Source organism: Prinia subflava, chromosome 12 (genome assembly GCF_021018805.1).
Source record: "Prinia subflava isolate CZ2003 ecotype Zambia chromosome 12, Cam_Psub_1.2, whole genome shotgun sequence".
Lineage (NCBI taxonomy): Eukaryota > Metazoa > Chordata > Aves > Passeriformes > Cisticolidae > Prinia > Prinia subflava.
The window spans coordinates 21148497-21176065 of record NC_086258.1 but is presented as its reverse complement, the minus strand read 5'-3'; the positions used below and the strand labels follow the sequence as shown (position 1 = coordinate 21176065).

Here is a 27569-nt window from a genome sequence, read left to right as displayed (position 1 = left end):
GCCCTGTCCCTCCATCCCTTGTCCCTCTCCAGCTCTTTTGGAGCCCCTTTAGGCATTGGAAGAGTCTCCAAAGTCTCCCCAGAGCTTCTCCTCTCCAGGCTGAAGAATCTCAGTTCTCTCCTGAGGTTCACCTTCAGTCATCTGTTTATCTAGGGTGTAGCCATGGCCAGGCTCCTGTACTGCCCAAGGTGTATCCTTTGAAGGCCTTTTAATAAATCCCTACTTTATTCCTTCAACTCTGTCCAGCCTCTGTTCCAGGCAGCCTCTTTAGGCATCACCTCCCCAGGGAGGCCTCAGCACAGCTTTTACTCCAGAGCTCAACCCTGCAACTTCCAGCTCATTTCATCATTGCCCCTTGGTCTATTCCAGAATTCCAGGTGCTACCAGGAGCAAAGCTCCACTGGAGAGGGGAAAGCAGAGCACGAGGGCTGTACCTGATGCCAAGAAGTCGTTCACCGGCACCAGGAACTGCTCGTCCGCCACCTGCGCGTCGCTCAGCAGGAACACGGAGCCCACGCTCTTCAGCCCGGCCTTCAGGTACAGGTTTGCCAGGTCTGCCTGCAGGTGGGAACGTGAGAAATGGGTTTGGAGAGGGTTCTCAAAGCTTGACTGAACGCTCACACTGTCCTGTACATCTGTGTGCAAACTCTGAGATGAGGTGTGCTGACTGAGAAAGGCCATGAGACAGGACAGACATTGCTGAGAGAGAAATGGAACAGGAAACAAGTTTCAAACGATGGCCTTGCAAACAGACCAGAGATTTTGGAGAAATAGAACTAGGAAAGATGCACTGTAGCAAGACCATGTGGGGTATAATAATAGGTGATTGGTGTTAAAAGCATTAGCAGCATTGTGTGGCAAAAGTTAATAGGCTGAAAAACATTTATAAGGCATTTTAAAAACTGAGAGCTGAGTTTTTCCAGTATGGGAAACCAGGAGGGGTTACACCTACATGCTGCAAAGCATGGGTCAGACACAGAAATGGGTTCAGAACCTTCCCAGTCACTGAGAACATCAGCACAGCTGAGGGGTGATGCTCAGGGCTGGGCTGGGATGTTCTCAGGCCTGGCCAGCTCAGAGCACTGCCAGGAGAGCCCGGGTCTGGCTGAAGCCCTGTGCAGACACACTCCAGCAATGCATTTGCTCCTCTCCACAGCAGCACATCATGTCCGGGGTGTTTCAGTATCTCAGGATCACAGAAACTTTTATGTTACAAGAACCCTCTAAGGACATCATATCCAACTGTTCCCCCAGTGTGGCCAAGGGCACCATTAACCCATGTCCCCCAGGTGCCACATCCACATGGCTTTTGAATCCCTCCAGGGATGGGCATTTCACCACCTCCCTCAGCCAGGGTTGGACAATCCTTTCAGTGAAGAAATATTCCCAAATATCAAACCTGAGCCTTCCCTGGCCCAGCCTGAGGCCGTTCCCTCTCCTCCTGTCCCTGTTCCCTGGGAGCAGAGCCCGACCCCCCCGGCTGTCCCCTCCTGTCAGGGACTTGTGCAGAGCCAGGAGTTGCCCCTGAGCCTCCTTTTCTCCAGGCTGAGCCCCTTTCCCAGCTCCCTTAGCCTATCCTGAGGCTCCAGCCCCTTCCCAGCCCCATTCCCTTCCCTGGACACACTCCAGCCCCTCAATGTCCTTCCTGTCCTGAGTGTCCCAGAGCTGCCCCAGCACTGGAGGTGCCCCAGCAGTGCCAGCACAGGGGACAGGCACTGCTCTGGCCCTGCTGCCACCCCAGAGCTGGGACAGCCCAGGTGGCCTTGTCCTCTTGCCCACCTGGGCACACCTGGGCTCAGGGTCACCCCCTCGATTCTGTTCTTCAACACGCAACAAGCCTTCAGGGCAAGCTCTGCTCTTTATTTCCTTTCCCTCCACCTCAGCTTTTCAAGTCCCCCACCTTGAGGTCAGAGACGCCATAGCCTTTCCTCAGGGTGATCTGGAAGACCTCGAGGGAGCTGAGGAAGGCTGCCAGCCGGGCCAGGCTCTGCTTCCCACTGCCTCCCACGCCCACCAGGAGCGCGTTCCCGCGCGGCGCCTCCAGGATGCGGTTGATGCGGCAGCTAAATTGAAGCATACAAAACCTCTCATTAATAAGAGTGTTTTCCTATTTCTCTACCCACTGCTTTTCAATACATATTTTATTCACTAGGAAATTGTGTTTTGAGCAGGATGAGGAATGTCAGTCTCGGAGATGTGGCAGCAATCAATGCCAGCACAGGGGACAGGCACTGCTCTGGCCCTGCTGCCACCCCAGAGCTGGCACTGCCCAGGTGACCTTGGCCTTCATGCCCACCTGGGCTCATGTCCATCACTGTCACCAGCCCCCCTGGGGCCTTTTCCCAAGCAGCTTTCCATGCCCTCTGCCCCAGCCTGCAGCATTCCAGTTGTGCCCCAAGTGCAGGACCTGGCACTCAGCCCTGTAGACCTACAAATTATTTGCCTCAGCCTACGGATCCATACTCCTGCATCCTCCAGGAGACTCCACAAAACCATCTGCACAGACGAATGATGGGGGTATAAAGGAAGAAAAGCTCCTTACACGTGGCACATGGCATCCTCAAACAGTACCAGGTTCATGGCAGCGTTGACTTCGTTGTAGCTGTCCAAGGCTTCCATGAGGATCTGGTTCAGCTCTTCCCAGCTTGGAACTGGCCTATAGCCAGGTTCCCCAAGGCCTTTGGCAAAATGGCAGTAAATATTCATGTGTTTGGCCTGCTCTAAAGTGTCCTCAATGTCCTGTAAAAGAGAGGAAAATAGTGTAGAACAAATACAGGAAAACTCACCGCAGCTCTGAGCCACCTTCCAAGGGAACTACGGTGTTCCAGCCTCTTTATGTCCACACAGTTGCACCTGCATATTGGAAAAGGGGAAAGAGGCACAGGAGGGAAAGACTGGGAAAGGAAAATCCCCAGTACTGATTTCCCTTCCAATAAACCCGTTCTGTTCTGCTGTCATCAGAATCAGACCTCATCAGACCTCAACACTTACATCGTAGCATTTCTTCACCATCTCCCGCTGGATTTTATCAAAAGTCTCACAGTCCATTTCTTCAGCCATCCTATCCCGGTACACCCGGTTGGACTCATGCAGGTAGAGCTTCACCAGGTCTTGGGGCTGCTTCAGGCATTCGGGGGTAGAGAACAGAAGGCCCTGTGGAGAGCAAAGACAGGCAGGAAAGCCAGGCTTGACCCTGAGGGACTCCAACCCCAGCAGCCACTGTGCCGAGTCCCCCTTACAGCAACCTGCACCTGAGCTCCTGAGCAACCCCACACCAACCAGCCCAGGGAACCTGTCCTTTGTTCATCCAGAAATCCCAAAACTGCTTCTCAACCCAGAAGAGTTTGAGTTGGAAGGAACCTTAAAGACCATCCCATCCCACCCCTGCCATGGGCAGGGACACCTTCCACTCTCCCAGGCTGCTCCAAGCCCCAATGTCCAACCTGGCCTTGGCACTGCCAGGGATCCAGGGGCAGCCACAGCTGCTCTGGGCACCCTGTGCCAGGGCCTGCCCACCCTCCCAGGGAACAATTCCTTCCCAATATCTCATCTAAACCTACTCTCTGTCAGTGAGAAGACATTCCCCCTTGTCCTGTCACTCCAGCCCTTGTCTCCAGTCCCTCTCCAGCTCTCCTGGAGCCCCTTCAGGCACTGGAAGGCCACAGTAAGTTCCCTTAAGAGCAATCCTCAGGCTGAACAACCCAAATTCTCCCAGCCTTTCCTCCCAGCAGAGCTGCCCCATCCCTCTGATCATCCTGGTCCCCCTCTGATCATCCTGGTGCTCCTCTGGTCTCTCTCCAGCAGCTCCAGGTCCTTCCTGGGAGACCCCCTGATGCTGGAACCCCCAAGCTAGACAAGTGCTTCACGTGAGGTCTGACAAAGCAGCACAGAGGGGTAGAATCACCTCCCTCAACCTGCTGCCCACAGCCCTGGGAATGGCTGTTTCCCACATTCTTTTGAAGGTTTATGTTCATTGCACCCATTTTGATCCCACCCAACCTCCCCTGGCCAGGCTGGGGTCCTGCTCTCAGCAGGTGGGACCCTGCAGAACCAGGCACCAGCCCAGACGTGGTTCTCCCATCCCAACCCCATGCCATGGCTGCTTTGTCAAGAAGGAAAAATGGTTTGGAAACGTGTTACTGGTGGCTATTTTTTCTTTTAATCAATTAATTCTAATTAGGTGCATTCTGCCTGCAGGAAATATCAGTGCTGTCTGCTTAGCACAGTATGTTTACCATGAACTCTATTAAAATGCATAAAAGAATTATATTTCAAAGAGGTGTCGCCTATACTAAGCCTATTAACAGCACACAGGGTTTTCAATGGTATGAATTAAACAGACAGCTTTTATTCCTAACATCTAATTATTTATACATTAAATATTAAATGCATTGAAAGCAATGTAAAGCAGGCCCTCTCAGCTCACTGGTCCATGGCTCAGATTGTTTGGGTTTCAAATCTGTCATTACAGCTGTCAAATTATTTTATTTATTCCAGAAAAAAAAATAAAATTGGTGAGAAAAGCTGACAACTCAAAGAGAGGAAGGAGAAACACATCAGATTCTGATTAAACTGATTAAAATAAATTCAAAATCACTCAATCCCTCTGAAGGGACTGAATCTAAAGACCCTCACACCCCAAAAGCACGAGGGACACATGGCTGTGGGTCACTGCATCTGGGATGGATGTGGGGCCAACATGAAAAAGAAACAAACAAAAGAGGATGGAGAATCCCTTGAAAGGAGAATGAGGAGCATTCCTGTCACTGCCCTCTGGCCCAGAGCTGGGGTCTGGCAGGATGTTTTCTGTTACCCCCCCAACCCTGGCACATTCAGCAGGTGAAATTAAAGCCTCCCACTGAAATGCTTCTCTTCCCTCCCTGAACCTCTCAAAGCCCAGATTAATTGGAAGACAGGATTTAACATGACCCACATCTCATGTCAGAGCTGCTGATGTTCAGCTGAGCACAATGACAGGCCTGACTCCTTCCTGACACAGTGGAGTTATTCACTTGTTCAAGGTCCTGGTCCCAGATTTCCTTTCTGTCACTCCTTCAGCTCCTGTCTGATGGGTAGGCACAAGGCACTGAACTTCCATGTACCCACTTTGTGAAACAGATGTTAACAAGGACAGTGACAAATTAGCAGCTGGGGGTTTAGAACAGGCTTTGGTGAAGACCCTTGGCTTCGCTGCTGAGGAATTTATCAAATTTTATTAATCAGCCTGAAATTCTGAAAGGCTCTTTGAGAACTAACACCAACTGCTTCGAAGCACAAGGCTGCTGGGGAAAACAGAAAAACAACATCTCACCAAGGATGGAAGACAACATTTCTGAAGCTGAACAACTTCACTTTGGCACAGTGGCTGGCAGTTCAGTTTCAGTGGTAAAATCAAAGCTGGTTTGGATTGATTTATCAGCTTTGTAAATGCCATCCTGCAATGCTGAGTACCTGAGAGGACAAGCTGGCACAGCCACCAAGCTGTCCTGGCAGTGGCACAGCAGCTGAAGCAGACACTGCTGTCCTCTCCTGAGGGCCAGCAGCCCACAGAGTACCCACCCCCTGCCCCATCAGTGAGAGCTTCCCTGTGTGGTGGGGTGGTGCCAGGGACCCCCAGACCCACACGAGTGGGGCTCACCAAGACAAGCCCAGCTCCATCACACTCACAACAGAAGGGCTGATTGAGGAGCCCAAAGCTCTCCTCAGTTTGTCCTTTCTCCAGCCAGAAGACATTTCAAACCCCTCTAAATCTGCACCTCCTTCTGGAACTGTGCATCCCTTCCCATTAGCCAGAGGAGGTTGGAAAGTAAATAAGCTTTTGACTGATCTTCCCCACAGTCATGGGTGATGGCTCTAGAATCAAAACCAATCAGGAGCCAGGGAATGGCCCAAGGTCACCCCCTTAGCCCAGGGACACCCACGCTGTGTCATTACTGAGTGGGACACTGTGCTTGGCTCACCAAGGGCCAGAGGCACCTCAGCTGCTGTGACATTGGGCCAAACTCCAAATCAGGACAAACTCCTGTTCCTGCCACAGGACCAGAGCTGCACTTACTTGGAAGATATTAGAGAAGTCTCTGAGGTTGAAAACGTAGTGGAACTTGACAGCTGTTGGCAGGAAAGTGGCAGCCACCTTCCGATGCAGCCCCAGGGCCAGGGCAATGAGCTGCTGGGCTGATTTTTGCACAGCCTCTGAGAAATTCCCACTCGCCAGGTGCTGCACCAGGATGGTGCTGTAGATCCTGGCCAGGGTGTCCTGATCAGGGTTGGAGAGAGCGAAGACACAGAAGTGGCGCTGGTGAAGAGAGAGTGAGAGGTGGAAAGGTCAGCGAGATGGGAAACCATCCCCCAGGCCAGTGCCCTTTCTGTGGTTGGACACAGCACTCAACAATTTCCTCTGGGCTCCACTTCCCAGGAAAGGTTGGCCCAGATGATCCCTCGAAGCCCCTTCCAAGCTGGGTTGCTCTGTGATCCCATGACTTGAATTGTGTCCAATGACTTGACCAGAACTGCGTCCCCCTTCCAATTTCCCAGCAGAGGACAGCTGGCAGGTGACACCTTCTGCTGGCTGAACAAGGGATTTTCACTGACATTTCACAAGGGAAGCTCAGCCCATTGAAGAGCTGAAAGGTCTGAAGGTTCCCACTGACCCCTGGTGAAGCCCAGGCCTGTCTCTGGTAGGAGCAGCCCCTGGAAGGTGCCACCTCCCAGAAGACCCTTTATTGATTAGGAACTTGCAGAGGAAGAGAACATAGAATGGTTAAGGTTAGAAGAGACCTCTGAGATCATCAAGTCCAACCTTTGAACAAATCCATGGAGTGCCACATCCACTCATTTTTGAACACATCCAGAGCTGGTGACTCCACCACTTCCCTGGGCTGCAAGTTCCAACTCCTGACCACCAAAAAACTATTCAAGAACTATGGTTCAGCAGTAAAAATCAGCTAGAGGAAGGTAAAATCTGCCTGTCTGAACCAGAAGTCTTCCTGAGGGTGGGTGTCCAGTTGGCTGGGAACTTGTGACTTCTTCCTCCCACTGAGCAGCAGAACACGAGGAAACACAAAGAAGGGAGAAGGGCAGCAAGTCTGCTGGCTCTCCATCAGGAACTGCAGTCACTTCACAGATCCATGCTGTTTTCACTGACTGAACGACAGCAGGATGTGCCACAGGTTCTCCTGAGCCTGGACAACCCACCCAAAAATCAGGGCCGTGGAGCAGGGCTTTACCTGGAGCCGGGGGTTGATGGTGAAGCTCCCTGCAGTGGGGTTCATGCAGGACACGTACTGCACATTGCTGATCTCCTTCAGGGACAGCCTGCTCCTGTCGTACCTTGGGGCACAGCAAAAGCCTCAGATGGTGACCACAGCCAGGGCAGCCACCACTGCTGTCCCTTGGGTGTGTCTGTGGGCTACCAGGACCCTTGTGGCTTCAGGGGGTCACATTCTGCCCCATAGCTGACATTTCCATCAGCTGGTGACAAGTGCTGAGCAAACCTCTCGGGTCAGATCCAGCACTGGCACAGAAATCGTGGGAAATCACAGCAGTGACTCTGGCTTGGGCCAGCCTGGGGTGGGGGCAGGCAGGCTGCAGGGAAGGATGGGGGGCTGCAGGCAGAGCTGGGGTGCAGCAGAACCCCTGGGTCACACCAGAGCAGCCGAAGGTGCCAGAGCTGTTCCCCTGTCCCTCCTCAGCACCCTGGGCTGAGCGGGAGCACCCAGGGTGCAACACCCCAAAGGTGCTGCTGAGAGCAGGGCAGGGAGCCTGGACCTGCCTGGGAGGGGACAGGTGGCACATGGGGTGTCCCTCCACGTGGCATTGATCCCACACATCCCACACAGCCCTCTTTCTCCCCAGCCTCCCCAACACCCACAGCCCTGAATTTCCACTTCCACCCCAGTGTCCCCATGGGTGGGAAGATTTTGTTCAAGTCTGGGCACACACACCACTGAGGAGACTGGGAGTGTCTCTGTGTCTCTGCCTTGTTTTTCCCGTGGGAGAGCTCTGAGTATTCCTGTCCCGCTGGCTGCAGTGTAAAACACTCCAACCTCCTTCAAAACACTGCTGCTGCTTTTCCTACAGATTTCCTCTGCCTGGAAAACGACGTTTTGCTGCTGCCTGACTGCAAACAGCATCAGGAGCTCACAGCAGGGGCAGTCCACGGCCTCCCTCCATGCTCAGCATGGCAGGGAATGTTTGCTGGGGACACCCCAGGGTGCACAGTGCTCTCCTCACCCAGAGCCTCCCAGCCAGCTTCAACATGGATGAGAAGAGGGCTCTGCATTCATCTCAAACCCAATTCCAACACCAGATGTGGAATCCTTTGAACCCCTCAGGAGAATCCCCAGGGCCTTGCCCTGGAAGAACACACCATAGAGTCTCCACCTAAGCTGAAAGAAAAGACTTCCCCTGTGGTGCCTTCAACACTGTGTGATCTACTCCAGTTTTGCTCTGCCCATATGCCCCTAATTCTCATGGTTTCCCCTTTTCCTCTTTCCCCATTGCTTGTGGTATCCATGGTGGCCTGCCCCATGTCCCCTGTAGGGCACTGCCCTTTGCCCTGCCTTTGTACGGCCCCTGCACCCTCAGACCATTGGTTCCTGACCCATCCTTAACCCTGTGCACAGCATATGGGCGGGTCTTTTGTCCCTGATCCCTTTGGCATGTTGGAATAAACCCTTGCTGGAATTTATCACACCAAAGGCCCCTCCTGCCTCCCTTGGCTGAGCTAGCCATGGTGTGTGCGGAGTGTGGACCTGACCACTGTGTCTGAATCCTCCCCAAGTGGCTCCTCCAGAAGAGATGGTTATTTGGAACAGCAGCAGCATCTAAACCACCATCTAAACCCCACGTTTCTACAACCAGACCAGCCCCAAAGCTCCCAGCCCAGCCCCAGCAGCCTCGTACCAGTGCCCGTAGTCCAGGTGCTGCCGGAGCAGGGTGTGGGGCTGCACGGTCCCGTACGCGTCCACCCGCGGCATGTTCAGCTCCTCGATGAAGTACACCAGCCTCTTGGTGCCTGGGGGGCCGTAGCTCCTGCCAGCCTTTTTGTCCAGAGGCTTCTCCAGCACACCTGTAGGGGCAGGAGAGTCTGAACAATTGCCCAGCCCAGCCCTGTGCGTGCTTGGGGCAGCTGCAGGGAGCCCCTGCAGCTCCACCTGCGCTGTTTGCGGCTCTTTGGGAAGGGAGAGCTGCTCTTGGCACTGCTGCCAGCAGGACAGAGGCTGCTCCCAGGGCAGGGGTCCTGTCTGGGGCTGGCAGGATGGTGGCTGTCCCCAGGCTGTGGCTGGGGGCCCTGCAGGGTGTCCTGGGCAGATTTTGGGTATGACTCCACCCGAATCACAAAGTTCCCAATGCCTCCTCGCAAACAAAACGCAGCAAACTGTATCTGCTCCCAGCCAGGTCTGCTTCAGAGCAAACACAAGCTTGTCATGCAAGATAAAGCCTTTTGCATCCCTCCTGCATATTTGTTTTAACCCAGTCCTCCTGGCTGAGATTATCCTGATCCTTAGCACAGCACAGAACTCACTGCCTGGGTCCCCAAGCACGGACAGCAGTGCCTTGGCACTGGGATGGAGCCAAAGAGGTGCTGGAGCACAAAGCCCATGAGCTGATTTTGTGAAAGAAAATGCATTTTTTACGTCTTTTGGATAAAGGGAAAGGGTGGTTTTAGGACCTGGACAATTTTCAAACAATCAAAATAATATTACATATTCAAATGCACCCAAGAGAATCCCAGAATCCCAGAATGGTTTGGGAGGGACCTTAAAGCCCATCTTATTCCAACCCTCTGTCATGGCAGGGACACCTTCCACTGTCCCAGGCTGCTCCAAGCCCTGTCCAACCTGGCCTTGGGCACTGCCAGGGATCCAAGGACAGCCACAGCTGCTCTGGGCACCCTGTGCCAGGGCCTGCCCACCCTCACAGGGAACAATTCCTGCCCTATCTCCCATCCATCCCTGCCCTATGGCAGTGGAAAGCCATTCCCTGTGTCCTGTCCCTCCAGCCCTTGTCCCCAGTCCCTTTCCAGCTCTCCTGGAGCCCCTTCAGACCCTGGAAGGGACTCTGAGCTCTGCCCTGGAGCCTCTGAGTCCAGAGAAGAGCAATGAAACTGAGCAAGGAGGGGCTGAGGGAGCTCGGAAAGGGGCTCAGCCTGGAGAAAAGGAGGCTCAGGGGGGACCTTGTGGCTCTGCACAGCTCCTGACAGGAGGGGACAGCCAGGGGGGGTCGGGCTCTGCTCCCAGGGAACAGGGACAGGAGGAGAGGGAACGGCCTCAGGCTGGGTCAGGGGTGGCTCAGGGTGGACAGCAGCAGGAATTTCCCCATGGAAAGGGTGCTCAGGAATGGGAACTGCCCAGGGAGGTTTGGAGTGCCCATCCCTGGAGGTGTCTAAGGAATTCCTGGAGGTGGCACTCAGTGCTCTGGGCTGGGGACAGGGTGGGGATGGGGCACAGCTGGGACTGGATGATCCCGGAGGTCTTTTCCAACCTCAGGGATTCTGTGAGTTTCTTCACCAGACTGAACAGCCCCAAACTCCTCCAAGTTCCCTGATCCCCTCCCCAGCATCACCCAAATCTCCAGATAACCCAACAAGACTCAATTCCAATACGAGCTGTCCCATTCCCACCCAGTTTTGAGCAGAATCCTGCATGAGCAAGAAAGAGCATGGAGAGAAAACTTCTCATTTGGAGGCTCTGGAAAAATCCCATTTGTTTTAGCAGAAGGCTGAGGTCATATGCTGCTCTAGACTGTAGCATATTGGGAATATTTACAATGTTGGCGTGATATTTAATGCAAATCACCCCACACTGCTGCACAAAATGTTTTTATAGGTTATTGATTTCTTTCACTGTGGCCTGAGCAACCTTTACTGCCTCAGGAAGGGGAAAAGCAAACAGCAGCAGCTTTGCTGGGTCCTGGGGTGATTTTCCTGCCAGGGGCTTTCGTGGAGCCCATCCCCACTCCCAGGTGCTCCCAGCCCTCCTGGACATGGAGGCAGAACTTGTTTCACTGCCCCAGTTTGGGGTTATCACCAGCCCTGTAAGCAGCAGCATGGCAAGGAGCAGTCCTTTGTAATTAGGGACAACTGGGAGTTTTGATAAAAAATTTGTGCAAATGCACACTTCAGCCATTCCTTATCAAGGGCAAAAGTTATTAGGGAAATTTTATATTCTGAGGTTTTTTCAGACCACCAATCTTTTAAACCCCCATTTGTTTCCTGCTTGGGTGCCCTGCAGACAGCCTGGTTACCCACTAAGTATTCAGCTGTTTTCTTGTCACAGACACTTCTGCACAAATCCATGAATTGTGCTTAGAAAAATGAGATTCTTCCTCAGTGGAGTCTCTCTCCCCCTTCAATAAAACCACAGTATTTGAAATTTCTGGTAGCAAGTCAAATTAAGTGTTTCAAATAAGCATTTAATTTAAATTTAATTAGGCCTTAATTAACATATAAAATCAGCCCTTTTCGAGGTTAAACAAGGATGCAGGAGATTCATCATAGTGAAATGCAATTACTGGGGATGAAGTGACATGTTTGTGGAAGTTGCATTTTAATTCAAAGCCCATCCCACAATAATCCTGAAGCTCTGGGCTCCTGACACATCCCCATCAGCCCCTCAAACACCCACTGCACACCACACTGGGCAAGTGTGGCTCCTCTCACCCTGATGGCCAAGGGGGGAAAAGATACCCAACCCCAAAAAAACAACATTAATTGTCATTTTCTCAAGGCAGATCTGGAGTGGGAAGGTGGGGAATGAGGGCAGGGATACAGCTGATGGAGGAGCAGAGGTCCAAGAGGACATGGAGCAGCACACCAGAGGTTCCAGGCTCCACAGGAAGTGGGATTTGGTCACAACACACCAAAGAAAATCCCCGAACTGCTCAGGTTTGGGCACAGAGAGAGTCTGCTTCCTTTTAACCCCTATGCACAGGAAAATCTGTAAGCTACAGGCCCACAAAATTGTTTGAACCACATCCCTGTGCTTCCCCTGAAGAGTGCAGCTCTGCATTAAAAATCTCTGTCCCAACAGGCACCTCAACTAAGAATTTCTGCCTTTCAGGCTGGCTCTTTCCAAAGGAAGTAAAAACTAAAATCCCAAACTGCTCTGGATTCACATTTTACAAATCTAAAGAGGCACCTGCTGGGGAAGAAAAAAAAGCAGCCAATTGACAAACTCCACAAAAAGAGACAAATTAACTAAAAAATGAGCAGTGGGGAAGGATGCCAAGCAGCATAATCACATTTGCCTGTGATGAAGATGTGCTGGGCTCTGCAGAGGGAAGAAGGGGAGGGCTCAGGCCCAAGCTCAGAGCAACAGGGGCACCCTGTACCTGCCCCACACCTGCACACACTCACCTGGGCAGGTGGGGAGGGCCAGGGTCCCCTCAGGCAGCTGAGCACACTCAGTTCAGCCCCCTCCCCAACCCAGGGCACTTCCCACTCCAGGAGGAAAAGGAAAAAAGGGAGGTTGTAACCCTCACGCTGGGGAGACTAACCGGGAGGGGAGGTTTTACCCATTTTTTTCTTGAGGGACAAGTATCCCAAATAACTTTCTGTGTGCAGAGTCACCTCCAAGCCCAGAAACCTTCCAAGCCTGCCCCAGAGAGCAGATGTGACCCCAGAGCATGGGCTGGACCTGTGCTGTCCCCTCTCTGGGAGCAGATCAGCTCCAGAGAGGAATTTTTAATTACAAAACCTTTCTGAAAATGTCTGAAGTGTTGGCAGCCTGGCAGAGCAGCAATGAAGCTGGGGACACGCATGAACCCAGTTGGCACCACCCAGCCAGGAACAACCCAAAGAGAGAAGGTTTAATGCCTGGTGCCCCCGAGGCCTCACAGAATCATGGAAAGGGTTGGTGTCTTGGGTTGCAATGCAAGACGTTCCCAGCAGTGTGTGTTCTATTGCCAGCTGTTAAAACCAGCTGGGCAGTGTTCTTTATCTCTTCCAGGACCCATCCTCCCTCCAGGGGGATATCTGCTGTTCATGGGCCATCGAGGCTCACATAAATAAATAAATAAACAAATAAACAAATAAAAATATATAAATATATAGAATAGAAATTGCATGTAATTACATATATATTATACATAATATATAAATTATATATAATGTATATTATATAATCTATATCATAAAATATATAATATATAAAATGTAAATATGTATAGAATTGAATAAAAAAATAAAAAAGAATAAAATAAATAAAATAAAAAATAAAAAATAAAATAAAAAAATAAAATAAAAAAATAAAATAAAATAAAATAAAATTAAAAAATAAAATAAAATAAAATAAAATAAAATAAAATAAAATAAAATAAAATAAAATAAAATAAAATAAAATAAAATTACATCATCCCATTGGGAGATGCTTCATCCAGGAGCAGGCACTGAGTGCCACCTCCAGGCTTTCCTTAAACACCTCCAGGGACGGTGACTCCACCACCTCCCTGGGCAGCCCATTCCAGTGCCCAACCAATCCTGTGAAGAATTTCTTCCTGATGCCCAATCTGAACCTCCCCTGGCGTGGTTCAAGAGCTCACCTTGCAGCATGGCAGAGGTGGTGTAGTAGTTGAAGGGGACCTTCTTCACCAGGAACAGGTCTGTGTCCAGCGAGCAGAGCGTGTCCCCCAGCAGCACGGACTTGCCCGTGCCGGCGGTGCCCACCAGCAGCACGGGGCGCCGGCGCCGCAGCAGCCTGGCCACCAGGAACCGCAGGCGAACCGTCTCAGCCGTGGGCACCAGGCAGGCCTGGGGGCACAGACACCCCCTCAGTGTCCCCAGCCCTGCCACTGAGCTGACGCCTTAAGATTTTAGCTTTTCTGGTTTTCAGATCCTGCACTGCACTAGTGGAGAACTCTGAACTCCACATGGAGTGTTTGTGAGCTCTCTTCACGTTTTGGTCAGACAAAACAATCCTTCTGTGCCTGAGAACCAAAGACACAACAGAGCCTCAGGCCACAAAAAGTATAAACAAAAGTGAATTGGGGGGATGAAGCAGACTGGGGGAATGTGACTTCATTACCTGAACCTGAATTAACCCCTGATATGCAAATAGACCAAACTTATTTCTGTCTGAAAAACCTGTGACCATTGTCCACCTTGGGTGTAGCCTCTGCCAGGCTTTTGACTGCCCAAGGTGCATCTATTGAAGGCCTTTAACAAAACCCCACTTTATTCTCTTAATTCTGTCTAGCCTCTGTTCTAGGTAGCCTTTCCAAGGCATCAATGCCATGATGTTCTTTTGCCTTTTCTTTTTATGTACCTTTTATGTATTCTCAGTATTCTTGTAATTCTTTAGGCTTGGTATCTTAGCATAGTCCTGGTATTCTGCTAGGGAAGAAGACCAAACATCCCAAAGGCCTCACAGCTGGAGGCTGGAAAGCCTTATGCTGTCTTGAGAAACCAAAGTTTTCCCCAGAACATATTCTATAAACTAGGATTAAACCCATCTAGGGAGAATACTTTAAAATAAAGAGATGTCACACCATTCACTGGAAATCTTTGTTAGATATGCTGATCTGCAAGGTCTGTAAAATTGTATACATGGTGTGTGCATTTCAACACATTCCACCTTGACAAATTGTTGCACCATAAAGATCCTTATTAAATACCAAGGTAAAAACCCTTTTATATCCCTTAACTTTGTCTGACTCTTAATTTTAAGACCAAGAAAAGGCATCACCACCACAGCCACCTCCTAGGAGGAATGAGTCAGGTGAGCCCAGCTTCCAGGCTGGACTAGGGAAGGAATGATCTCCTGCTGCCAGCCATTAAAACCCATCTTTCCAGGTGAACCCCTTGGAGCAGCATCTGGATCCTCCCCAGCAGAATCCCACCTTGCTAAAACAGTGATGATTTTTACAAGTCATCTGCTCACTGTGGCATTTCTAAAAAGACAGTGAAGTGTAACTGGCAATCACAATTCACTACCTGAGGAACTCTTTTCTTGGCCCAAACATAAACCCATCTCTATTTGCAGCCATGGAGAACAACAACATGTCATGGTGTCTCAGAGGCTTTGTCCCTTCTCTGTCTCACCACTGCACCCCGGGCACAGCAGCTCCCTGCCCCTGCTGTGCATCACTCATGTTTGGAAGATGAATGGAGGTTGTGCTGTTACAGTCAAAGCACAGCAAAAAAAAAAGGTAATTTAGTTGTATCCTATAAAGAATTCCATCGGTGCCTGACCTTTCACCAGACTTCATGTAAACACCCACGTTCAGTCACTAAAACACAGGAACTCCTCCAGCCAAGCAGCCTGCTAGGGTCACCTACCTGCAGTGGCACCTCTGGATCAAATTCAAACTGGGGAATAAGTTTAGACCAAGGCTCAAACTTCTTTGTTTCCGGATCAACGTAAAAGTCAAAGACTGTGCCCTGAGAAGGAAACTTGATTGTCTTGAATTCTGCCACCCACCACTTGCTGAACTCCATTCTGTAGTCCACAAGCTGCAAGACAAAAAGAGAAGAAACTAGGCAAATCTGGAGAAATTAATTAGAGATGGAGAATGTTATTTATCCTGGTCCACTAGAGTGGGATTAGGCCTTAAAAATATATTCCACAGCATAACAATCTTATCCTTTTTCCTATTATTAAGTCTAATTTTTCATTTTCTTCATTTTTTCTCGTCACTCCTATTTATTCCCCTAAATAATTCATCCTCTGTGTTGATCACTCCTAGTATGTCTGAGATTAGACAGATGGATCAATTTGAAAAAGAGAAATACGTGCCTATGACTAAACAGACACTTGATTGATTTTTGGAGCCTACTTCTTCCAACAGACAAGGACACCACATCCATCTCCATCCGTGGCCATGGATAGTCAGAGCATGCATACCAAATTTCTTCCTCATAAATCACACCGCCCTGCAAACACTTAGTTGTTGTTTTCTGGCCTCTTTTCAAGCAGGAGCAGCAGGACTGCCAACCCCAGTTCAGCAAAGAACGGGAGAGCGACTGCTGCCACAGAGCCCAGCAAGCTCCTGCTTTCCTGCTTTTCCCCCTTCTGCCTCTCCATGCATGAAGATTTGCGAGCATCTGAACTTTTTGGGGGGAGCTGGGGTGACAGTTTTTGCTTTAGACACTGAGTCAGGATTTGCAAAATGTGCTTAGTCCCCTTCCCTGCCTCAGGTCTCCTTTGTGAAACTGGGCCAGCCACTGTCTGAACCCTTCCCACGCAGAGCACAGGGACTGTAGCCCTGGGGAGAAACGGGGGGAAGGAGGGGGAAAGTGCTGCTAAAAAGATGTCTGGGAGAGAGCAGATGCATCACTGAGCCAGTTTTAGCAGCACAGTTTGTTCCTGGAGCATCTCTATTAGGTCTCCCCTCCCCACAGCCACCCCACGGGCTTTTGGGACCAGGTGGGGCCATGGACTGCTCAGCCTCCCTCAGGAAACCCAGCTTTGAGCTGAGTGTCCTCTGCAAAGCTCCCCGAGCCACCACACATCAAAAGACCAGAGGATTTGAAAAACACATTATTAGCATCCAGGATTGTGCAGTCTCGTGCTACCCAGAGAGGCAGAATGACTGTAATCTCCTTTCTCCTGTTGTCACAACTCCTCAGCCTGGCAGCAGAAAAGGGATGTGCGGCACTGCTAAAAGCTTTCTCACAGTGGTGCCTCACCCTGCTCACAGTGCTGGGAGGGGCTGAGCCCTTATGTGGAGCAGTACCAGCCCCAGCTCTATTGCCAGAATGGTGTTGAGCTCAAACTGCTTCTTCAACAAAAACCCCATATGGATTTCTGCTAATTTCAGAGCCTGGAAATGGCAAATCTATCATCTGCTTTTATAGAGGGGCCCTGCTCCCCACCAACAAACACTGAGCAGTGTGGAAGCATTCCAGCCTGTTTCTCCTGACATTTTGGCAGCAAAAGGTCACCAGGAAGGGTACCTTCAGCAGGCAGCAACAAACAGTTTTTATATTGGATCATTTTTCATCAGGCTCCCCCTCGCTCGGACACTGTGTGCTCACGCTCTCCTCCCTGACATTTACAGAGCAGCACAGGCAGCAACGCCCAGAATCTTCCCAGTGGGATGCTGAGCCTGCTCCCAGCCCCTCCTGCCACACACCCAGCTGTGCCAAGGGCCTGCCATGCCAGGATTAACTGCCATGGCATGAGAATTCCAGGATTAACTGCCACGGCACAGGAATGCCATGTCCAAGTGCCACTGACCGTGCTCCAGCCAGAGCAAGGGGCTGAAGTTCCTCTGCTTGTGCTGCTGGGCAAGGACCAGCTGCTTCCCAGGCTTGGCTTAAAAGTCACCCTACACTGACAGAACCAAGGCTGTGGTTTTGCCAGCTGGCCCATGGGGAATGGAGGGTTCAATCCTCCCCAAAGACCATGAAAGCTGGTCTTGCTCTCCATGGCCTCGAGTGATGGCACCAAGGGAGCACCACGCTGAGCTGAGCCATTCTCCAGTGTTACACCCTCGATAATGAGGCCTTGCATGAAAGGGATTGTGCAGTTCAGGTTTCAGGTCAGACAGCATCACTGACACAGCTTTAGGTCTGGGAAAGTAGAAAAAAGTAGGAGAAAAAAACCAGCAATAAAAGGTCCCTTGAAAGATGCTGATGTGGCACCTCCCTTCTTACCTGGTCCTGGAACATGGACCCACCAAAGGCCCAGACAGCAGCAAAGACAAAGTAGAGTTCATAAAGCTCCTTGGGACAGTCAGGAGGGGTGTTGTCCTCCGTCAGGAGGCATTCCAGGAGGTAACACAGCATCTGAACCATGCTCTGCTCAGGAATGGGAATAATCTTCTTAAATCTGAGGGATGGAAATGGAAAACCTAATTGGGAACTGAGTGAAGCACCAGGGTTGCTCCCAGCCCAGGAAAGCAAGGCAGGAATGCTTTGCCAGAATATCAGCATTTTCCTTGTCAGCAGTGGGTGTCTCATTCCCTGGAAAAGCACTAAGGAGAACACCCCATCTCTGCCTGGCCCCGCTGGCACTGGCACACACACACGTAATAACAGTCATCAGAAGTTTCAGGCATTTAAAAACTTTGATCCTCTTGAAGGAAGTAAAATGGAGGAGTTGCTAAAGGCGATGATTTCCTGGGAGCGTGAGCAGTTCAAAAGTGGTCAAATAGAGGAGTAATAAAATAAAACCTTTCATCTTGCCATTTTACATTCGTTTAAGCTACACTTACAGAATTCCAAACTAATATTGTAGCAGCACTGAAGTCCTCCATAAAGTAATTAGAGCTATTTGAAAGGTTGGTTCTACAATTTCTGAATTAAGCAAGATACCAAAATACTCAGCTCGAGGCTGGTGCAGCTAATCCTGGGGATTTCATGGTCTGACAATTGTTCAGCAGAGAGAGCTGGAGATGCTCGATGGGCTTTGCTGCCAACAGCTTTAAAGTCTGGACACCCAGAGAGCAGCTCCCCAGCAAGATTCCCAACTCCCAGATCCAAGGAGCAAGACTTGCACTCAAGCAGCTCCTCCTGACACATCCTCGTTGGGGCTCCTGGTGCTCAGGTTTGGTTGTTCACTGACTTTTCTTCTTTTCTTCTTTTTCCTTTTTTTTTTTTTTCCTTAATGAAACTGCAAGTATGGGGAGCAAGCAGAGGATGGAGAATCACACAATTCACACAATCATAGACTAGTTTGGGTTGGAAGGGAACTTTTTAAAGTCACCTATTCCAACCCCTGCCATGGGCAGGGACACCTTCCACTGTCCCAGGCTGTTCCAAGCCTTGTCCAGCCTGGCCTTGGGCACTGCCAGGGATCCAGGGGCAGCCACAGCTGCTCTGGGCACCGTGTGCCAGGGCCTCACCTGCCTCACAGCCAAGAATTTCTTCCAAATACCTAATCTAATTTTCCCCTTGTTCAGTTTAAAACCATCACTCCTTGTCCTGTTTTTCACATTCAGTGGTCAGTGTCCAGTCATGGAACACAGCCAGGCTGGACGCTCACACAGAGGGACTCAGCTGTGCTCAAATGCTTCAGGAAAGAAATCCAAGAGAGGACTGCCCCTAGAGCAATCCCACCCTCTCACACAAACACCAGCATCCTCCTCATCCCCAAGGGGCAAGAAAAGATGTGGGGAGAGGATAAAAGAGGATCTGCTCTGCATCTTCCACACTTTCAGCAGAGGTCTGAAATCTGCTCTATTGACTCAAAACTTCTGCAGTGAACTCAGGTCTGGCCTGACATATCAGGAGACTAGAAAGATTTTCCCTTTAGGATCTCCTGGATTTAATTTTCAAGAGATACAGAACTGATACAAGCATAGGAACCATCAAATCAGTATCCAGGGAGAACCAGATCAGACCAACCAAGCATAGGCAGGAGTGTCAGCTGCCCCCTCTCCCCACAGTTTCCTGGAGCTGAAGCCAATGACACTCAGGGTTCCTGAGGACAAGGAGGACACTGGCCAGCCCTGGAGCACAGCTGAAAAAATGGTGAGTGACCACCTGCCCTCTCCAGGGAGACACAAGCACCCTGCAGTGGTACCTGGTCCTGAGGGTGTCCAGGCAAACAGGCAGGTACTTGTCAAACAGAATGGTCAGGTTGGCCCTCTCAGACTGCACCTCTCTCTGGTCAATCCAGCTGCTCACAGGGGGATTCCAGCCCAGATCCGAGGGGTTGATGTACAGGATCCCTTGAGGAGCAGGACAAGAGAGAAGAGTAAGGACACAGCAGAGACTCTCTCCCTTTTCCCACCAGAAACTTTCAGGTACTCTCAAACAACTGAAACCCTGTCAAATACACCTGGTCCCTCATTACTTGCCCCCTCCTCCTGCCCCACTGTCACCCTGTTCTTCTAAAGTTCTTCTTAGCCTTCTGAAGTTTACATTTTTGGAGTCAGAGTTCCCACAGTTTTTCATATAGACAAAAGTCAATGTTATTCTAACTGTCTGTTGTTTTGCATTCCTTTCTGGAAGTGGAGAGAAGTTGATAGACTGTTGCTTTGACCAGTGTAGTTGAGGAGGTGGTAACCCCATCCTCCAAGGCGCAGCCAGTGTCAGAAATGTATAAATATCAGACCAAAAATTAAACTTGCTCTCTCTCTTTCCCAATCTGAACTTTGTGTGTCCGTGTCATTCATTTCATGTCGTACTGCAACACCCCACTGCAGAGGAGGAACATTAACAGTGTAGAGATGTAACTCAGGAAACCAGGACACCTCCCGTGACCCTGCCCCAAATTTTGAACATGGTGTTGCCTGAGCCACGTTATTGCTCTGGGCCCCAGACTCCAGGGGACAACTTCATTCCCCGTTCCCATGCTCCAAAAGATCAGGAGTTCTCTGGGATAGAGACTGCTCTCTCCTTATCAGAGGTACACAGAGCTGTGCAGCAGTGTTCTCTCAGTAGTGCTGCAGCCATGACCCCACAGAAGCAATAAGAACACCCTGAGCACACCCCCAAGATGATGACAGACTCTGTGTGGGGCTGGGCTCAGCATCCTCAGTGTGTTGATGAGCTTCAGGAACACAACCTGCACACCACAGGCAGCTGTGCTCCCAGCCTGGCAGCTTTCAAAGGGACCAAGCTGGCCAACAAAGGACTGGTAACAGCCCCAGGTGGCACCTGCTGCGAGGTGCAGCTCAGGCAGGTCTCACCTGCCCGGGACACGGTGGCCGGGGTGGCCGTGCGCAGGTGGCTGATCTCGAACAGCAGCCTCATCGTGGGGTTCAGAGGGATCCTCTCGTTGCTGGCCAGGGTCAGCACCTGCACGGGCAGACAGACAGACAGTCAGCCTAAAGCTCTCCCAGGAATGGGAATGGAGAGGGTTTAGCACTCGGCACAGCTGAGCTTGGCTGCCCAGCCCAGCTCCTTGAGGCACAGCAGCAAAGGGTTGCAGCCCCAGCAGTGTCCAGCAGGACAAGGGGGATTGTGCCCCTCTGTCCCATTCAGGTGAGACCCCACCTGCAGAGCTGCCCCAGCCCTGGGGCGCAGCACAGGAAGGACCTGCAGCTGCTAAAGAGAGCCCAGAGGAGGCACCAGGATGATCAGAGAGATGGAGCAGCTCTGTTAGTTCTCAGACAGGCTGAGAAAACTGGGGTTGTTCAGCCTGAAGAAGGATCTGGGGTGGCCTCATTGTGGCCTTTGGGTACCTGAAGGGGCTCCAAGAGAGCTGGAGAGAGACTTTGGACAAGGGTCTGGAGTGTAGGACAAGGGGCAATGGCTTCCCACTGCCAAAGGGCAGAGTTAGATGGGAAGTTGGGCAGGAATTGCTCCCTGGGAAGGTGGGGAGGCCCCAGCATAGGGTGCCCAGAGAAGCTATGACCGCCCCTGGATCCCTGGAAGTGTCCAAGGAACAGGTCTTAGAGCAGTCTGGGATAGAGGAAGGTGTCCCTGCCTGTGGGAATTTGAGGCCCAGAAAGATCTCAAAACCTAGTGCACGTTGGCCGAAATACAGCAGAAAATACAAGGTTCAACTTGAGATCTCGGAAAAGGCTTTCAGATTTAGAGACCGTAAGTAAGAACGTGGATTTATAGCTTAGACAGAAACACATTAAATAAGTAGTGGGAAGTGCTAGAGTTTAAAGTTTAAGATATAGAAGCCATTATACAGGTAGTAAGAAGTTTTAAGATGTAGTTCTGTAGGATTGTGTGTCATTATAGGATTGGATAAACTTGTCTGCATTGGAGCAGGACATATGATACAATTAATTAGGGATTGGTGTGGAAGTTAAAACAACATGTGTGGCAGTATTTTATGGGCTAATTAACCTTTAAAACCCCTTGTAGCCTGTGGTCTTGGGACCATTGGCCACGAACTCCTGGTGTGTGCAGTGAAGACGTTCCCACCCTTCTTGAGCGTGAGGCAATAAATCGTGTTTTAAGACATCTCCCAGTGGCTCCATCTCTCTTAAAATCCCGATAAAGTGGTGCCCTGCTCTCACTACAGCTTGGGATGCCCCAAAGAACTGAGACAAAGGCAGGTAGAGGAAGCTGATAGTAGATGCTGATCTTGAAGGAAAGATGAACGGGATTGCCACAAGGTGGTGAAAGGAACCAGAGTGGGAACTGAAAAAGCAGAGGACTTTCCCAGTGTTGCAATAAGTTTACATAGGGGCACAAGTTTACACAGGGGCAATAAGTTTACATGTGAGGCACAGCCGTCCATACACCATAACGACAGGTCCCTGAAGACCTTCCATACAACAAGATGGCAGCTCCCTATATGGAGCATCCTCTTCCACACAACAAGATGGCAGCTCCTTATATACAGCATCCTCTTCTGTACAAGATAGTGGCGCCCCATATGGAGCATCCTCTTCCATACAACAAGGTGGCGGCTCCTTATATAGAGCATCCTCTTCTGTACAACAAGATAGTGGCACCCCATATGGATCATCCTCTTCCGTACAACAAGATGGCGGTGCCCCATATGGATCATCCTCTTCCGTACAACAAGATGGCGGTGCCCCATATGGATCATCCTCTTCCGTACAACAAGATGGCAGCTCCCTATAGGGAGTATCCTCTTCCATACAACAAGATGGCGGCGCCCCATACGAAGCATCTTCTTCCATACAAGATGGCGGATCCTTATATAGAGCATCCTCTTCCATACAACAAGATGGCAGTGCCCCATATGGAGCATCCTCTTCCGTACAACAAGATGGCAGCTCCCTATAGGGAGTATCCTCTTCTGTACAACAAGATGGCGGCGCCCCATATGGAGCATCTTCTTCCATACAAGATGGCAGCGCCCCATATGGAGCTTGCACAGTGCCGCCGACACCATTTTGTGACCACCAAGATTTGCAGCCTCCAGCTACAGCGCCACCTTTGGCTGCTTCTATTATTGCAAAGAAAGGAGGAGAGCAGAACTCACATTCATCATGCTAACAAAGTTAACAAAAACCCCTTACTATAATGTAAAAGCAAGAACTAACAAAGTCACCACAAAAATCAAAAGCCTATTTTGATACCTATTGTCTATAGACCATGAGAGTGTAAAACCAATGTTATTATGACCTGGAATACATGTGTTCATGCATTTCTAGTCACCTTGACATAATTCCAGCTTCTATCCAACATCAACAGAAGAGCTAAACAGGGGAAGGAAAAATTAATTTGCTGAATGCTGTGATTTAATAACCTCTCTTCAGTCAGTTTGCCTTAGGGTTGCTATGGCAACACTGTCTGCCACTTTCTTTAAGCTTGTGACCTGATACTACTCATCATCTGCCACATAACACACGGCAACACTTCCAATGCATTCACCCTATATGGATAACAGCACCTGTTCCATAAAATGATCCAACATACCAGGACACGAATTATTGAAATCCTGAGTTCCAAGGGCTACAGGAAAACTAACAGTACAATCCACAAATCTTGCAAAAGCTTTGAATAACTTAAGTCACATATAGTTACATAAACGTAAGGGTTGGAACATATTTCACACTCATGTGATGAAACACTGACAAGCATAGGTAGAACAAAAGAAGTCTGATGAGTTTTACTGCATTCTTGGCAATTTGAGCTACTTTACCTGAACAGCCAATTAACATAAACTTTTAGAACCTCATTAAATACTGCTTTTAATGAGAACTTCAAAGCACACAGTTGATGACATTCTAATATACCTATATTCATATCAATATTGTCAGCAGTCACCCTGAAGAAAGGGATACACTCAAACATCACCCTAAAAATCATGCTTTCATAAAGCATTAAAGATGCTATCTATCAGTTACACCATCACTGCCTGTAAGGCTGCTGTCTGCGGATAGAGCTCCATCTTCATTTATATCTTCACCATTATTCTCCCTCTTACGAGCTTTGTCATTTGCATCCTCCTTAGGTGTGTCATTAACCTCTGGAGGTTGTTCCCCTTCAGGCATTTTAACACTACTTGATGCAGAATCCGAATCAGATGTAGTTTGCTGCTCCTTTGCATCAGGATACCCCAAAAATGACTCCCCCACCTTAAGCCTTTTTTTTCTTTCTCCACCTGATAATCCATTAAACCATTCCATATTTCAGCACTGAGCTGACGGCCACCAAACCACCTTCCATTCAGAGTCAGCTTGCATAGATCAGCTTCTATTGCTTCTTTAAATGACACAGAAGTGACGCCATGAGGGTGCTAATCAAATATGAGAACCTTCTTTACTTGACCAAACTTTTCTCAGTCCACAGATCTTCTCTAATCTCCTTTAGCGCTAAAGGGTCCTCCTCAAAGTCCTTGGGGTGAAACATATTTCTGGTAATAATGATGCATTCATAAGGAATTAGAGTTGCCCTATCTTTCTTCTGCAGTCTCCAATCCAGCTGTTTCTGCTTTTGAGACAACTTCTTCTAGTCTTTACATTTCTTCTTCTTTTTGCTTGCATCATATTCCCCCTTTACGTGGAACTTTGCAACTTCCACATACAGTTTATAGCCTCGGATTTCTGCTTCATCCAGAAGCCTCAAAGCAAGTTGAACTGATTCTCTCTTCAGATAACAACACAGGCCATCTTCTTTAAGATTTCCTTCCTTATCTTACAGTTTGATCTTCCTTATCTTACAGTTTGATCTTGTGTTCTTCTGTCTGAGGATCTTGAACGATGATACCACATTTTGACATGACCTGTACAAATTCATCTTTCACAATGTCTGGAGGTAGACCTGTCAGATAAACATTTGTGTCTCTGTCTTCTTCAACATGAAACCATCCTGGTTCAAGCTTCCTTCTTTCCAAATTTTGTTTTGGAACTGTTTTGTTTTGTCCTGTCTCATTTGCTGATGATTGTGTTCCTGATATCGTAGAACTTACTGGTTGCTTACTCTCACTGGCTGTACCAGAAGCAGATGAAATATCTGTCTCATCTGCATGAAAGCCATAGCTGGCATGATAGGTTGCCAGGAAATCCTCTGTCATCTTGGGGAACCAGGCCTTCTTCCCCAGGTCCCACTTGTAGGCAGCTCCATCCCCCAGGTCTCTGTAGGTAAAGGGCTCAGACTTGCCTTTGCCCACGGCTGGCTTGGCCTCGTCCTGCTGCTGGAGCTGCAGCTGCCAGTAGAATTCCTCATTTCTGTCCCCACCACTCATCCTGCCCTGTTCACTGGGCCTCAGGCACCCATGCCCCTTCTGCTGCCACCTGAAGAGCATGCTGTCTTCGTTTAGGAAGACAGGTGTCTGCCATGGAAAGCCAGACTTCCCTTGGAATGGAGAATGTAAACTCCCTCCCTCCGAATTATTACAATTTTGAAATTAAGGTGCTTTCAGGCAAAAATACAGGGATAGGAATAACAGTTCTTTACTAGGAATATTAAAAATAAAAATGTAGTAGTATGAAAAAAAAAGGCAAATGAACAAAAAAAGAAAACACTGACAGAGTCAGAATACAACCTGACACTCTGTTGGTCAGGGTGTTGGAGCAGTCCAATCAAGTCCTCCTGCAGTGGCAGATGTGGTTCTGTTGGAGCAGAGATGATCCTGTAGAAGGGTGTAGTTTACCTCTGAAAGTCTATTGGTGGTGTACATGGGTCCAGTTTTCCCCTGGGAATGCAGTGCACACAGGCTGCCCTGGTGTTCTGAATCCCAGGGTTTATCCAGGTGGGAATGTTGGGCTCCTCCCCTGGGTGGAGCATCTCCCATGGATGATGGAATTGTATCAGCCCTGCAGTGAGCCTGGATGGCCCATGGACAGCAGATATCCCTTGGGGGGAGGATGGGTGGAAGAGATAAAGAACACAGGCCCCAGCTGGTTTTAACAAATAGTAACAGAATACACACTGCTGGGAAGATCTTGCATTGCAATCCAGACACAAGGATACAACAGCGAGAAAAGGATTTTATCCCAGGAAAAGGGACAGATTTGCAAGACGCTGGTTCACTGAATCCAGAAAGGAACCCTCTGAATTTTAAATCAAGGGATTTTTTCAGGAAACAGTTTAAGATTGACTGATTGGGCAGATTCAGGCAGAAAAGATCCAAGAGCATCAGGAGAAGAGTTCTGCCCACCTGCAGAAGAAAGCAGAGACTGCCGAGTAACAGCTCTGCAGGGAGATGGGAAACAAAAACCACAGTGTGATGACACAAATAACAGCAATCCAACAACCCAGAAACTTTTCAAGAAACATAGAAGGAAATGGAAGAAGCTCAAATATATTGTACGGACATCTGCAAAATGCTGCAAAGTTGAATAGCAGTTTGTGAAATTTTAAGCTGTCCTTATTTCTTTAGTAAAGCTGCAATTACTATGAGTTATTCTGAAAGCTAAATTATATAAAATTATAATATACTTGCCACGCCTTTATAATCTTAACAGTAAATCCATGTTGCTGCTATATATTGTTCAGCTGTTACATACCAAATTTTCAGTTACCTTTTTCATAATAATGGAATCAGAATAGGTTATGTTTATTTGATACAAATTAAGAGTTAAGCACAGTTAAGCTTCACTATGTTTAGGTCTGAGTTATGTCATGTTTTATTTATTGTTAAGTTCTGTTTTATTACTTTGGTATCCTGTTGATGCTAAGTTCTATTAAGATCAATTTCTGTTATGTTTAAGTGTTGTTAAATTTAAGTGATGTTACTTTTAAGTTTTGTTAAGTTAATTTCTGTACTGTTTGAGTGATGTTAGGTTTATGTTCTATTAATTTGAAGTTTTGTTACATGTGACATGCCATGGCAGAGGGTGAGATGGGATGAGCTTTAAGATCCCTTCCAATCCAAACCATTCTGGGATGCCGTGACATGATTTCTGACAGGCATAGAATGGTTCTTCTCTCTTCCACAACCCTGAAACCAAAGCACTCCCTCATGGTGGGGAAAAGACACAGAATTATGTCCCTACTCTACTTTTAAAGAGCCTAAAGTTATGATCAGGACATTTGCAATTGCTCACGAGCACGACTCTCCAGAAAAGGGAAATTCCAATGAAAACAAGCTCAGAGTTATTTCCCTCATGCACCATTGCCTTTATGCAATATTGTTTGGTGTGTCTGAAGAAACACATCTGCATAATTCCAGGAGATGTTATTACAATCTGCATTTCCCCCAGGCTGAATCACACTTGACAAGGAATACCTGTTTCTTTACCTTACATCCGTTACCTTATTATCATCCATCACAGTGTTAAGAGATTCAATCCACATTGGATCAATATCTCCATCTAGTACCATCCACTTGGGACCATCATGTGAGATGTTGGCCAGCTCTCGCATGATCGATGAAAACAGTCCTGGGAGGGTGACACAAATACGCTGATGAACATTGAAGTTGTCACCTGCTCTAACAGATATTTCCAGCAACTCCCTAAAAATTATGCTTTCCCATTAAACATTCATAACTCTTTGCATCTGGACATAAATAATACTATATGATGATATCAGCTTTGAAGAAAAAATATTATCAGAGTTATTATCATTGAGAATGACTGTGGGCCTACATAAGCTTCATTCCCACTGAAAACCATAAGACATAAGAAAAATGAAGAGCAGATACTCAGAGAAAAAAAACCTCACAAACTATACAATGCAGACAGAAAACCATCTGAATATACCTTGGAAATTCTTCTATCTTTTTTTTTTTTTTTTTGGCTTGAAGTATACCAGGAAAATCAAGATGCTTTAAACACTGGGTCATGGCTTTAGTGAGACT

General features: G+C 48.8%; 1 protein-coding gene and 1 pseudogene across 2 annotated transcripts in view; both read right to left on the bottom strand.

Annotated features, from left to right (window-relative positions):
* Positions 1 to 27569, bottom strand: part of DNAH9 (dynein axonemal heavy chain 9) — a 126122-nt gene that overhangs the window by 95987 nt on the left and 2566 nt on the right. Inside the window, exons 1-13 of one of the 2 annotated variants that reach the window (XM_063409390.1) lie at positions 27009 to 27026; positions 20578 to 20686; positions 19467 to 19614; positions 17597 to 17771; positions 15278 to 15451; positions 13543 to 13750; positions 8905 to 9070; positions 7227 to 7329; positions 6056 to 6295; positions 2992 to 3153; positions 2543 to 2739; positions 1901 to 2063; positions 435 to 558 (exon numbers count right to left, since the gene is read on the bottom strand). In XM_063409390.1, the coding sequence (XP_063265460.1) occupies positions 435 to 558; positions 1901 to 2063; positions 2543 to 2739; positions 2992 to 3153; positions 6056 to 6295; positions 7227 to 7329; positions 8905 to 9070; positions 13543 to 13750; positions 15278 to 15451; positions 17597 to 17771; positions 19467 to 19614; positions 20578 to 20641 (1924 nt within the window). In that variant the 5' untranslated portion in view covers positions 20642 to 20686; positions 27009 to 27026. Of the gene's footprint in view, positions 1 to 434; positions 559 to 1900; positions 2064 to 2542; positions 2740 to 2991; positions 3154 to 6055; positions 6296 to 7226; positions 7330 to 8904; positions 9071 to 13542; positions 13751 to 15277; positions 15452 to 17596; positions 17772 to 19466; positions 19615 to 20577; positions 20687 to 27008; positions 27027 to 27569 lie in introns of those variants that run through there. The other variant, XM_063409389.1, reaches the window with a different exon arrangement.
* Positions 22581 to 27002, bottom strand: LOC134556923 (17S U2 SnRNP complex component HTATSF1-like; annotated as a pseudogene).